Source organism: Spodoptera frugiperda, chromosome 7 (assembly GCF_023101765.2).
Source record: "Spodoptera frugiperda isolate SF20-4 chromosome 7, AGI-APGP_CSIRO_Sfru_2.0, whole genome shotgun sequence".
In the NCBI taxonomy this organism is placed as follows: domain Eukaryota; kingdom Metazoa; phylum Arthropoda; class Insecta; order Lepidoptera; family Noctuidae; genus Spodoptera; species Spodoptera frugiperda.
The window spans coordinates 2,363,484-2,378,936 of record NC_064218.1 but is presented as its reverse complement, the minus strand read 5'-3'; the positions used below and the strand labels follow the sequence as shown (position 1 = coordinate 2,378,936).

At 34.1% G+C, this 15,453-nt stretch overlaps 1 protein-coding gene across 1 annotated transcript in view; it reads right to left on the bottom strand.

The window, feature by feature from the left end:
- The window catches only part of LOC118266198 (putative phosphatidate phosphatase), a 106,028-nt gene that overhangs the window by 48,751 nt on the left and 41,824 nt on the right, over window positions 1-15,453 (bottom strand). The window contains exon 3 of the mRNA XM_050694593.1: window positions 418-615. Within this exon, the coding sequence (XP_050550550.1) occupies window positions 418-615 (198 nt within the window). The remainder of the gene's footprint in view (window positions 1-417; window positions 616-15,453) is intronic.

Here is a 15,453-nt window from a genome sequence, read left to right as displayed (position 1 = left end):
TACTCGAGATGTATAAATGAAAATACACAGTTTCTCGATATTCAAGTACTTCGTCAGAAGTTGTCATCGTTAACTTCGTCGAAAGACAGTGCGAAACTATCCGAGCTAATCAGGGGCCTTAATACGAGTTTGCTTCATGTTTAACGAGATCGAAACTAGAGCCATGTTCGGCGCTCTGATTGATTGGTTTCTTCGAGCCGGCCAATCAGTAACCCTTCCTTCCTTCCTTTCGTTTTTGTTTAACGTAAATCAAATGCATACTAAGGTAAGGTCCTTTAGCTTCATCACGTTCAATAACATAAAAATATTTATTTTTTGTTGTTTATACTGAATATTTTCATGATCATATAAAAGCCTATTTCGTACAGGATTCTCTTAACTTATACGCAAATGTAAAAAAATATAAAAGGTACTCACATCAAAGAAATGCGGCCTCAACCTTCCAATGGTGTACTTGGCCACATCAGTGGTGAGCTGCTGACAGGCGCATCCGAAGAGGAACACGCCGATTACTTGGTAAGCTTCCCACACCCAGGGTGGAATCTCTCTGCCCAGGACCTTGCGGGGACGCCCGCTGTTATAGTCACGGAGTCTTATCCATTCCGTGAGACACATCTGGAAACAAAGAGAGGATATTTTTAATAAACAACAACGATAACAACGTCACGTCTTTTATCTTCGAAGGAGTAGACAGAGGTACACATTACGGCACGTAATGCCGCTATACAATGTACAACTTTTCACCATTTGTGTTATAAGTCCAATGTAATAGGGGTGAGCCTATTGCCATATACTGGACACAATTCCAGACTCCATGCTACTACTGAGAAATTTTCGAAAAACTGAAAGAAGCCCAGTAATACTTTGCCCGACCTGGGAATCAAAACCGAGACCCCTTATCCGGCAGTCGCATTTACGACTACTCGACGAACGAGGCAGTTAAGTATTTCTAATAAAAAACAAAATTTATTTAACACTTCGTATCGAACTAAGTTATTTTGACATGTATGTAGTGAATGTCGTAAGATTGTAGGTAACCTAATTAGATAAAAACGAAATCATTAAAAAAACTAAATGGGTCATTATATTAAGAACAAGCGCCAGAAACCAATGACACGACATAAATAAAACGAACTAAAATAAAAAAGAAAACCTCACACAAATAACACTCAGGAGTGAATTATTATGATATCTCGAACATAAAGTGTTGGTTACAAAATCACGAAAAGAAAAAATAAACATTTAAAAAAAATACAAACCGAGAAAAATAAAGGGACATTAAAACCTGACACAGTTTTTAAGACAGCGGTAGAAGACTACTTAGTACACGACTGTATACAAGACAACCAATATAAATTGACCGTTGAATGAGCGGAAAAGTCATAGAAAGCGGGACCATAATAAACTGGTTTCATCGCCCAATGTGTAGCCATGTATACGAAGATTGGCAGTCATCCAGCATAATTAATTATATAATTACTAACTAATCAAGTATAGGCGGTTTGCATACAAATGAGGCTGAGGCGTCGAAGCGTGTCTTCAATAATAACTCATTACTTCTCATGAGAAATTAACAATGGAAAAGAACTTGTTGTTGGTAAGTGGTCGTAAATGCCACCGATCAGTAGGAGATATCAAGTTTAATCCTCGGGTAAAGTAAGTGTAAAGTTTTACGACGCTACCTTTTTGAACACTGTCCGATATTCGATAGTATCATTTTTCTATACCTATAACTATGTGAAGTAACGATAAAAGTTCGACCCGAATCGAATTGGAGACCTTTTGCCCGGCAGTCGCACTTGCGACCAGTCGACCAACGAGGCAGTCATAAAAATATACAATACTAGCTACTTCCGCGCGGTTTCACCCGCTCTGCTCGGCTCCTATTGGTCATAGCGTGATGTTTTATAGCCTATAACCTTCCTCGATAAATGCACTATCCAACACAAAAAGAATTATTCAATTCGGACCAGTAGTTTCAAAGATTAGCGCGTTCAAACAAACAAACAAACAAACTCAAAAGTATAGATATTCCTTTAACCTCTTGATTATTATACCGGTGTATATGAGATGATTATTATACCGGTGTATATGAGACAGACAATAGAAAATTAATTGTGTCTACGTTCCGGCATACCACGGGTAAAAAGAAGAATAAAAGAAATCAATAAATAACCTCATTTGTGCAAGTATTTTACACATTCGAAATAAGTATGACATAAGCCATTCCTCTTCAATCAAGTGATTTGTCCTTGATCACTGCGCCGACATCCGGTGATTCTTTAGCAAACTGACGCTCAGAATTAGTTAGAAATTAACTTTACTATAGTTTATTGTATCCTGTCTTTCTTTGTCGCAATCTTTATTATTATTAGTCTCCAATGTAAAGTATGGTGACGATTTAACACCTAATTTTCATGGCAAATCTGTATTGTTGTTACTATTTGAACAACATGATTTTGTGTGATTAATATTTTGCTTAATTTTTCACAATTATTGATTTATTTTAAAAGAAGATGCGACTGCACTCCACACTCACCAAGAATGACAGTAACGTCGACTTCATATACATATTAGTGTTGGGGTAACATAAATTAAAGTTACAAAATAGTGATGTAATAAAATTGAAAACCAGTGACTTTATCTCAATACTATCACATAGACACATAACATAGAAAATTCTGTAAATTACAATATGTAAATTCAGTAAATCTAAACCGAAACTGGACTCAATAATCACCCCTAAGCCCACTAGACTAACAACGAAGACACTTAACCTAAGCATGACGTAGATAAAACCTTCAATATCCCTCCAAAAAACAAATTATAAAAGCCATTTTGTTAAAATCTAGAGCATTTCCACAATGACGTAGGTGTTACATATTGCTGTCTGTCGGCCTTGTCCCTTATACAGCAGGGTCGGGTCGCACGCGCATAGAATATCAAGCCATATACGGACTGTTGCTAATTTATCTCCTTACTAAACATATTGATTTCTGAATAGAGTATTTGTATAGATGTTCTAATATGGTGTACTTTGTGAACACCTTCTATATTTAGAATGGTGCAGGGTTTTATAATAATTAACAGTGCTTTATGTTTTTGAAGAGGTTTCTTATGCTATTTGAAATGTTTCACTCAGTTGTAGATATTGATGCATGACTAGTACAACAGCGAAATAAACTCGAATTGTTTAAAATATTTATCTCGCCATCTTCAATTACTCATTCGTTATATTTTTACACTATAAAATTTCTAAAAGAGTTAGATGCATTAACAGCACGGAGTCTGAAATTGTACTGGTGTATGATATTATGATCACCTCCTATTACAATCAAAACTAGTAAAAAGTGGGTGTAAGTATGGGTAAAGGCGTATTTACCTGTTCGAATGTAAAAGGCGTATTGTCACATTATGTATATTACGCAGGCAGCCCTTAGCTACTGCATAAACTGCATTACCATATAAATTCCGCATATCCGCAACATTAATAGGGTCACCGCCCACATTGTTCCCTGTTCTCAGTTTCGAGTTAGTGCTGTATACGTTATCACAAAAGCCGGGAACTTGATAGCGAAAATGGACCTAGATTTGCTATTATTGCTGTTCCAGAATTGTATATCAAAGATTTATGTTGCTGAATGAACCTATTACTCGGAGAAATGCGTGGTTAAATGTCGACTAGTAGCCTATTCTATTGAATGTAAAGGAAACTTTAGATGTTGCTTGCAGCTTTCTTATCATAACTAGAATTTAAAACCCTCTTCTGCTTATCTATAAAGCTTTATTTTGCTTATTTATTGCACTTACAACAACCATTACAGATATAATCCAATATATAGCCATCAGTCTTACAAGATATTTTAATTATACTAAACCTCAAAACTTAACTAACATAATAAAGCTGATTGTAATACAATAATTTAATCTAAAGAAGAACTGAAAGGGCTAGCCTCTGACGAGAAAACCAAATACAAAATAAGCATTACAAAAACAGACGACATTTCTACAAAGATGATGATGATGATTCTACAAAGCACACAAGTCAGTCAGACTCAGAACACATATCGGAAAAAGAAGAGAAACTCCACAACTTAAATATACGGCACGACAAAGAAACTACCCCACAAAAACCAGTAAGTACAGTACCGGGTTATAATAGCACACCGTTACTACTTATGCACTATTTCACACTCATTAAACTTGGCATTGTTTGCATACACATTGTTTTGATCAGAACTAATCACATGGCGTTTGTTCTAAAACTAATTACCGAAGAAATTGTTGAGGCTGCATGGAATTTTGAATTTGTAATAGGAGCCGATGGAACTGTTTGTAGGCTTTAAAGGCAGTGCATTTCTAAAACAAGTTTCTGTTTGTTAGAGAGGTTTAACAGTCTTGAATTAATTTGAGAATAATTTTCAGACTTTTAACCCTGAATCAGCAATAGGAATAGAATTGCAGCCACAGCACCAATGACCCCCAGAGCTGCGAAATATCTAGCGGGTTACCGGGGTTCCGACTCGAAGAGCAGGAATAGAAACTGGGTGGTTTTTGCTCAGCAAGAGTCTGACACTCGCCTCACGCCTTATCAAAGGCGGTGAATTCACTGAATTTCTCTGCTTACAAAAGCACTAATGACTGATGACCAATGACCAACATACCTTAAAATACTTTAACTCCGAATGATATGATAAAAACTCAAATAATACCAGAAATTAAAATGGCGAGCAGACCAAACATCTAGTCGATATAATTAATACGTACGTAATGTAAGTGAAACTTGCACTATTCTCACACGGTCAAGGCATTAACAAGTTCACTACGTATGACTCAATGTTTATATTGACGCTCTGTGCCCTTGAGACCGGGGCAGCCGCAACATCATTTCATTCTTATGTAACGTTTGTTGTGTTGTCTGTTGCGGTTGCAATTGCTTTATTTTACATTGTTTTATTGGTTGTTGGACAATCATTACCATTTTAATTTTTCTACTTCCGAATATCCCTGTTGCGTATGTGCTTCTTAAGAACAATTTTTAGGGATAATATTATCGTGAAAGTTAAAATCAGCATCGTCATTTAAGAAGATGACTATGCCCTTTCTACTTTTTTCTCTAGTATCTGTTAGTAACACATTCAGATATGTCTACTTTTAGTTGTTTGTTTTGAAACATTTCCTTATCGAGAAAAGGATTAGCAATAGCTTTTTAGCTTTTACCTCTTCAATCAGTATGTTACTTTAAACCGGTAGCTAAAATATCCAAAATACAAACATGTTAAGGAGAAGTATACTCAGAAATTGTTAAGCATTTATTTTAAAGTAGTTTAGGAAAAACTTTGTAAGCACATGATGACAGGAGACTTGTACCTATTTTAATTCGAATTTGTAACCTCGCTACAATAATAATTTAATTTTTAATAATAACAAAAGCTACTTTTCTAAGTTTACTAAACAGTGCAACGTCAATTCAATAAGAAATAACATTTAATTTGTTTCAATAGAAAATTATATGTCTTCACAGTCATAAACTTAACACATTGATGTTATTAGTAATATTCTCCTTAATACGACCGCAAAAGAAAGAGAAAGATAAGGTAGCATGTAAATGGGTGCTAATGGGGTGCTAATGGGTCCCAGATAACGTGTGCAAACAAGATTCCATAGTGTTTAGCATAGACTGTGGACTGTAGACAAAGGTGATGCTTTGAACGATGATACAAAGCCATCCATTGTTGTAAACAGTGAAGAACCACTTAGTGTGAAGAAAGAAGAAAGGTTAGGACAATTTGTAGAAGCATTAAAACATAATGTAGGACAAAATGAATAAATAAGTTAACAATTACGCTTCAAAGTTTAAAAGCAAATAGGTGTTAACATTTGAAGTGGTAGGTGAAATATATGGAAAGCAATACTCGTTTTTGAGTTAGGTAAAAACTCTCTATTCGACGTTTCATTAAACATCATCTATTGTTTCTACAATTACATCTTCCACACTTTTGAACCATTTCTCTTCAGCAACATTGTTACCAACAGACATTTGATGTCTACATTGTGTTTTTCATTCCATACCACCTTTGAAATAACTCGTTTCAACTAATTGTTTATTTCCCTCCATCGCTCGCTAATTAGCTGATTCTCAGTACTTAGCATTCTCCGTAGCGATACACATCAACATCGCTCTGATAACTGTTGCAGAATCCTACTCGTATATCAATCACATGGCTTGATATTTCTGTTTTCACAGAGGAGAAAATGTTATTATTCACGTGGATACTGCTACAAACCATTTCAAAGAAAACAAAACCAATTTAGGTACTACTTAAGGTGTTTTAAGTACTATACTAAGCCTCACAAGATGATTTAGCGTTGACAATTACTTAGATGTCCTTTGCAAACCCGGAATTAATTATCTCATAGAAATACCCAAAGATGGTGTTCAAAGAATTTTAACGAAGCATCAAGTTGAGGAGTTTCTTGCTTATGTCCATTTAATCGGTCGCCACCCAGTACACTTAAAGGGCTTGTCCAATTAAATCATACTGCTATTAACTATTTTCTAGCTCCTCTTTAAATAATTGCAGCATGCCGCTAAGAAATATTGGTGCATCAGGATTAGCAGTTAGATGCAAAATTACTATAGCGTACCGCGCTTGTTTACATTCAATACTGTTAGCTTATTTTTAATACTACACAGAATTAATCGTATGATCCTAATTTATTTACGATGCCTAGTTATGGTCATAAAATGGTAAACAATTAGATGAAATGAGTGTAGAATTTCGTTTTACAGATGACAAAGTCAACTCATTTATACCAATTCAACCATAAATAGGCAACCTACTTTTGAAATTTCAACAAATAAAGAAACCAAAAGTCTGTCAGTATGTCTGTCAGTGAATACCTTCACTGACAGGTGACAGGGGCTCGTTCTAAAGTGTAACTGAACTACGGAGCTGGGATTGCAAGTAAAATAATTAAAGCCTCCTGCAAAGCTGTTCCAGTTATCATACAAATAACTTTTAATGATGTAAACGAACAAAATTACATACACACAAGTCCAATTACTGAAGAAAAGGAAAAGAACTGTGAAGCCATTGACTCAATACTTTCCATTATGCAGCAATTATTTCGAACTGTGCCTTGTAAAGATGAATATATTAGCAGCACGTTAAATATGCTAATTTTACCGAGCCATTTTCTTGCCTATTACCCTATTTAAAAGCTTGCTTATGTCATTATGGTAGTTGTTATAGAGCCTATTTTGTACATACAACGATATTTACTGAGGTAGAAAACAGGAAAATTATCCTCGATAACGATCTCCAGAGGAAGTTTGATGAATTAAACTTGTCAATCGACCAAGTAAAACAATTTTTCCTTTTAAATAATAACATAGCTACATTGTAATAAAGTCTATTATAAAATAACAAACACAATATGCTTATTAATAGATATTGTTTATTTATAAATGCCGCGCTAAAATAGCATGTGGCCGCAATTAATTATGTTCATGCAAACGACGAGGGAGAGAATCGCTTGAATTCACATGTAATATGCATTGATGCATCGACCTGAGATGTCGTTTTTGTGCGGCATACCGAAGAAGCAATGGAGCACGTTGGACGGACGTAAGATAAAAGATACGCTTTCCTCACGATACAGATACTGTAATCATTTTGATTTAAATGTATCGGTTTGACTGTAATGTAAACGGTGGGAGTAAATATGAATGTACTGGTAACGATGATTAAGACGTCCCATATCAGGTTTATTGAAAACAGGTAGGCTAGTATCTTCACAAAGAAGTGTTAACTAATATTATAAATGTGAATTGTAAATATTGTATGTTTGGATGTTTGCCCGTCAATCACGCTGAAACTACTGAAGGGATTTTCATAAAATTTGTTATACAGGCAGGGTGTGAGCTGACTTAGGTGGTAGGATACTTCCAAACTAAAATAAAGCCATTTTATTATTTGAATCACTTCTTTAGAACATAACAATTTAAAACCCCATTACTCTTTATCATATCGTACTATGTACTTACAAAATCTTTCTCTTAAAATATCAGCACTATCTAAATAGAAAGATTTCGAAACAATTTCCAAAAGATTAAGACGTTATCTTTTATTTCTTGGCCTGGTATTTACTTTGAAGCAACATTGTTATCTGTAACACATTTTACGATTCGAACAAGAATTTCTGTTACTTGGTACGAAACCAGAAAGGATTATTGACAAAATAGCCACAATAACCGTAGCTTAGGATTAACAAACTATTTCTGTAGAAGTAAGAACACGTGTTGAAGTTAAAGACCATTTAAATGTTCTTGAAGATTAAGAAGATAAAGAAAATTGTGGTAATAAACAAGAAAATCCGAATGAGAAAGGATTCGTCCAACTATTCACAGAGTCTATTCTCATAGCTCAAGATTACCGTCTAATTTTCATGGGAATGACAGTGTTATGGGACTTTATGGGTGTTCTAAGACATTGGCATATTCAGGGAGAGTATCTAACATCATATGAATATAAATTTGACGAAAGAACCATAACATTCGGTCTAAAATGTCAAGGACTCGCCTTGGCATCTGATAATGTCCGTAATACTAAGTTACCTACATAAAACAGGGCTTGGGGATCACTATGCCAGTATTGTAGGTGAATTATGTATGCCACTTGGAATAGTAATATTATTATGAAGTTTATTTGCTGTCATAACATTTAGTTTACATAATGTATGTTATGCACATTTATGCATATGTTCAGATGGCAAGCGTTAAGTGCGTGTTTTGATAACTCGTGGTTAGAACTACATGCATTTTACATAAATTTTATTCAGGAATAGGCCTGAACGCCTAGGCTTTAGGCTGATTAAAATGCTTATAAACATAAACCATGATTTAAGTAGACCTTATTATGACTTAAGTAAACCAAAATAATGATTCTATGGCCGAAACCACACGTCAACAGTTAAATTTATTGCAGTGCATTTGCAAATAACAAAAAGCTACTGAACTCGAAACTATAAAAAGATACCTGTGACATCAACAGCATTTAAATGACATTTAATGACAATCAAATAAACCCTGCAGCAATCTGCAGTCTTGTGGAATTTCCGAGACTATTTTACGACTAAGATAGTTATCACAAAAACAATGCATGTCGAAGCATGCAAACCATTTGTTTGCTCATAAACCAATGATGCATGTCAATGACATTGCAAGCTAAGTTTTATGAATTTTTAAAGGCTGGATTTCTTTTAAAACATGCAGATCAAATAAGCTTTCATAAAAAACTTCTCCAAGAAATGATTTAATACAAATAACAGGGTAACTCATAATTAAATAAACGATGACAAAAATAAAACAGAAGAAATAAAGTGTAAAGCTGCAACTAAAATAATCTAGGCAAAGTGACTGATGTCGATAGTGCCACAAGATATTAAAGTGGACTCGACAGAAATGATAAACTCCACTGGAAAAGGTTGTGTATGTTTAATATTTACTAAGCTAGTCAAGTGCATATTTAAAACCAGTTATTGATATATACGACATTAAAAGTGCTTGAATTTATACAAATGAATATTTATTGAAAAGTAACATGAGACTAAACGGCATTTCTGATGCCCTTAGGGAAGCCGTAAAATGTGTTAAAGACTAATATTTAAACTCGTAGACAAGACAAAAACAATGAATAATATAGAAAACACAATTAAAGAAGCGCGAAATCTTAAAAAAGAATCTTAAACTAAAATTAAACATCAATGGCGTCACAGTCACAAACGCCAATTTCCTAGACACACACAGAAGATTTATCAACTGTTGCAGTTATATAGAATAGATATGGCACATACGATAACGTTTCCCATTGTAGCATGTATTTCCATGTTGACATTGTAAGAACAATACGTTTTGACCTAGAGAATAATCAGCTGAAAGACGTTATTTGCGTAAGCATTATCGTGTCACGTCAAACAGGAATGGAGAGAGTCGTAATTGCAAATGGCATTGTTTTAGTGATGGAAATTTTCATCAAGTGCCGTTTTGTATTTAAAGTGACAGTTACTATTAATCTATTGACATTTCTATATTGGAGTGGTCATCAATTATGTGCCTATCTTCGTAAAAACTGAAAGGCCCTTCAAAAACATTTTCTATTATTCTATCTCTGTCTTATGCAAAGTTTCATATACTTTTATTACCGCATTCTTAGTAGTAAGCATTCAAACTGTTACTATTTCCATCTATTTAACAATTCTAGGTAAAATAACTTCACAGTTTGCCAAGTAAATGTCGGCGGACCAAGTAATGCCAATTATTTGTTTAGAGATTTCCTAGTCGATGTAATTTTAGGAATTTGGTTTGGTAATACTTGTAGAGGGACTTATAATCTTGTAAGTGGTGTCGACGAAGTAAACCATTTAATTATTGTTGTCTCAAGGTTGGGTGAGATTAAACGAATTATTGATAGGTTAAAATTCTGGGAAGAGGAAGATATTTTTTCTAATGAAATGGGAGAAAAGCATCTAGTAGTTAAAAGCTATTAACATAGCACATGTGGTAGCTATTGTTTTTGGCACTACACCGCTGGCCGGTGACAAGGAATGCCCTCAATTCAAAGTTGTGTAATGAACGGCGTCCAAATTAACTCCTGACTTCTTAGACTGACGGACTCCATTCACTTTTGATGTCGTTGTACTTCGTACTGGTTCGAAGTATTATCATTACTAGATTCGAAAATATTTGAAATTCGAGAAAAGTTAACATAATTAGCAAATCTGGTTTATATTGTCGATTGTAAATATTTGGACTTACTAAATCTAGTGGTTAAAATAGTGGTTAACGTCTCGATCAATCTCAAAGTAACCGACATTACTCCGCAGCATTTACGCTCTCAATTAATAAAGGCTATATAATGAATTCTTTGATGAGATGAGATTTCATGAGCATCAACCAGTTAAAAACAAAAGAAAACTGTGTGAATGCTATGAAATCATTCTGTACACAAACGTTTAAGATTTCAGTGAAAATCTAGTTTGTCTCTTTGTTCGTTTAATGTCAAGATGATAATAATAATCATCTAGTTTGTTTAAATTTAGTCAAGAATTCGGGGAAGAATTATCTTTTGGAATGACGCAGTGTCCTACAAGGCGTGAATATTTTGAAACGCTGTTGAAGTATTTTCTTAGCCAGAAGTACGAAATTGAACAATAGGTAATTACATTTACTTTATTTTTATTTTATTTTTATTTTTTTTATTTTTATTTTATTTTTATTTTATTTTTATTTTTATTTTATTTTATTTTATTTTTATTTTTATTTTTATTTTTATTTTTATTTTTATTTTTATTTTTATTTTTATTTTTATTTTTATTTTTATTTTTATTTTTATTTTTATTTTATTTTATTTTTATTTTATTTTTTGAGTAAAAATATATGAATCTAAATATGGTCACCGAAGCGAGGATTCTTTAATTTGACATTATTTAAACCGACATAAACAAACACTAAATGCTTCTGCCATCCAACTCGTGAATTCGCCCGCGTTAACTCAATCGCGTATCAATGTACCCAAGATCATTATATGTACTCTGTCTGTATAGCAACCCACTTACATCAAAAATTTCAAAAATTTCAGTAGTTTTAGCGTGATTTGCGGACAAAAATCCAAGAAACTGATAACAGTAATACAGCCAGTGCTGTATCATTCCTAAGTATAGTATTACTTGAATGACGATAAAAACCCAATTACTAACGCGTGTTTCAGAAAAATATATAACAATTCTGTCTCACTACAGAGATAATAATGACACATTCTTATTAAAATGTAACACAAACATTAATAAACCAGACTCAGACTCAGAAGGTTTCCATATCTCGCTCATTAAACACACGAAATAACAATAAAATTATAGTTTCACACATGCCGCAAGTATTTCAAATTACAGCTCTATTCGTTGAGCAAAACCAACACCCATTTATCTCGATTTTTAAGCGCTTGGCGGCCGCACAAATTATTTTTATTATACACGATTAATTAACCCACTGTGTGGTCTACACATTACCACAATTTATAGTAACAATTCGATTAATTTTGTAGAAAAAATAAAATTAACTCGTTTTAACTAAAACGATAAGAGGCAGAGTGTATCAAATGTCATACGGAAAAAGTCGCCAAATATTTGTTTGTCGCGTTGATATTACAATCGCCAATTAAACATACCCTTTATTAGAATTTCAAACTTTGTTATTACGATATAAAGTCGAAAATACAATGTAAAAAAATAACAGATCGGATAGGTTGACTTGACTGGACTACATTGTAGGTACAAGAGCAAATATACCATGATGCGAAATTAAATATTGCCAATAGATACATCATGGCTAACAAACAGATGCCTGTATTGTATATCAAGTGTTTTTCTACATTCGGGACTGGCTTTGGCTTTAATCCGTTCCTAATTGCGATAGCAGATATTATTCTGTTCGTGAATTATTTTTGCCACCGTGTCTACGTGTTTAATATCATGTCTGTCTGGTCCATGAACCTCATTAATGGCATATGAAATATTCAAAACAGACTGCGCAAATAAAAGATAAGGTAGTTTCTTACACTGTAATAAAATGATTTGACTTTATTACTGTTTTGTCTTCGCTGGAATTACCGTTTTCTTTTCTTTGTAAAAATTTGTAAGACACTGTTTTAGTTGACACATACGTATTGCCTAATTATGACCTTAAAACGTTGCCGCGTCAGCGCACGCTGCTCATGAAGAGAGAAGAGTTCCTTTGTGAAACGAAACTAGTAGAGGTTTTCTCCATTAATTTACGTGAGTAAACCGTGATTTTTAGTTAGTTGACCTTAAATATACTCGTATTTATAAAGCTTTATTTTCAAAATTCTGTGCTAAACCAAAAACATTGGTAAAGGTGTCGCAATTTCGTCAATAAAGGAAAATAGTCAAACGATCATGAATTGTAAATTCTGTAAACGCAAATGTCGAAATGATTGGCTTTACCGATAACATTCTAAAAATAGACCGAAAATAGAAAACTGTTTCAAATAGGAAATCACCTTGATAAGATTATGTTTGAATGAAAATTTAGTACCCACATGCAGTGGAATCTGAAATTTAGGTAATTTAAAGTTAAAAATAAAACTTTGTAGAACAAGGACAGGATTTAAGTAGACCACCATTAAAGTCACAGAAGCTAAATGAAACAAGTATAGGAAGGAAAGTAGGTACTTGAATTAAAAAAGAAGATATCAGTGCTTCAGGTTCCAGCATCAATTTTAAAGAGGCCAGAGCAAAAGGAAATGCTGAAAGTGTCGGTAGAAATATTATGGAGTAATACTCAATGAGGTTTTATTCAGTAAGGATAGCTTCCCTACTACCGATACATCGTATACTCGGGCTATTTTCTCGCACAGTCAGCTCCATAGCTATCAGAGGAAACGGTTACATAGTTTCACAGTTTAGCTATTACATCTGTGGTGGAAAAGCATCCAAAAGTAGTAAGAATGAAAAAACAAACCCCTTCTTAAGGGTACTACACAAAAACAATCCAGTGGGTGTAAATTATTTTAGTATAGCGTACGTGACAGATACAACAGATTAACGATCTTCATACATAACCCAAGATGACGCAATGTAGATAAAATTAGAACCAGATTGAATTCAAGCGAATTGGGTTTTTCAATTGTAAGTTTTTAATAATAGGAAAAGTGCGTGGCCATATCGAATCTAACTGCCAGAAAAGATGAGCTTCCCTACTATCGATACATCGTATACTCGACGTGCGCGTAGTTCCTTGCACACGTCACTATGTTATCAGGAAATGGAAACGGTACATAGTTTCACAGTTTAGCTATGACATCTTACGTGGATCAGCATACAAACAAAGAGTTGCTCGGTGAAAGCCATCGCACTTACCGTGCAGTCAATTAATTACAAAAACAAATACTAGTGGAATGTTTTGTAAATTATATTAGTATAGCGTACGTGACAGATACAACAGATTAACGATCTTCATACAATAACCCAAGATGACGTAATGTGGACAAAAATACATAACCAGATTGATATTCAAGCGAATTGGGTTTTTCAATTGTGAAGTTTTTAATAATAGGATAAAGTTTATGGCCATACTCGAATCTAACTGCCAGAAAAGACACGTGAGGCGTTCCTCAAGGCATCGAGAAATAGTCTATCGACGTAATAGTCGTAGTTGCCATGGAAACGTCACTACGTTATTGAAAAAGGAAATGTTTGGGACGCAAAGTATCGTGGGAGAGGTCGCCGTTTGCCGAACATACAATTTCATATACAAATTACACACCCACCGTACAACCGTATCCTGGATCCTCACATATGAAACAAAAAGTTGCTCGTTTGCCCAGCCACCGCACTTACCGTGCAGTCAATTAATTGATCAAATCGTATACAAAATACTAGATGCAAGAATGTTATGTAAGCTAAAGAATGATGTGCGGATTGTATTAGGTGGCGCTCTATAGTTTGTTTCTACTCCCATGAGACAAAGGCGAGTTTATAAAGAAAAGGTGGCGGAAAAACAGCACCAACATTACAAATACATCTGGCAACAGTTCCTCATAATTTAAATATCTATTCCAGAAACATATGTATTACAGAGATAAAAACATCGTCTGCTTGGGTGGCAAAAGACACTGATGACCTTTACAATATATTTCTGCTTTATTTCTTATAATCACAATTTTAATACTCAAGTGTCAACACTCAATGACGAGACATCCATTAGTCCGGATAACATTTGGCCTATAATTCCGCGAATCCTACTTGAATTTGGCAATTAATTAAATTTTATTGCAAACTGTTGATACAAATAATGGACATTGAATGATACAATTTGGTTATTACCTATAATAAATTAAATAGTTATTACGTTGGTGATTTTATTTTCTCAAACAGCCAATGTATTTATCTTTATAGCTAAAATTTGGTGCACATAAGCAAGAACACCCTTTATCAATAAATAATGGCCATCTCATAAATACAGAATACTTTTTAAAAATGTTTAAATCATTGTAAAGAAAGAGTTACCATGCGTTTGTCTGTACCGTCTCTGAAACTACTGCTTACTGCACCAACAAAAATTGATTCACCAAAAGATCTTTCACCTCAAGTTTATACTCCGATATTACTACAGTACCAGTACTGAACAGAAATCTAAACCCCACACAGGCGGAGTCGCAGTATCAAAGCTAGTGTGATACAGTACATTATTGAGTATCGGTTGGCACAGTGCCAAGCAGCGTCGTGTAGACGGTCAAGGCTATTGGAACGATGCGGTTCAAATAAATTCCAAGTGACAATTTCATGAGGAAAATTTTTGAAATATTCTATTACGTGTGGGTCGTGGGTCTCTCTACTCTAATTTATATAAAAGCGCAGTAAAGCACCTGAAGG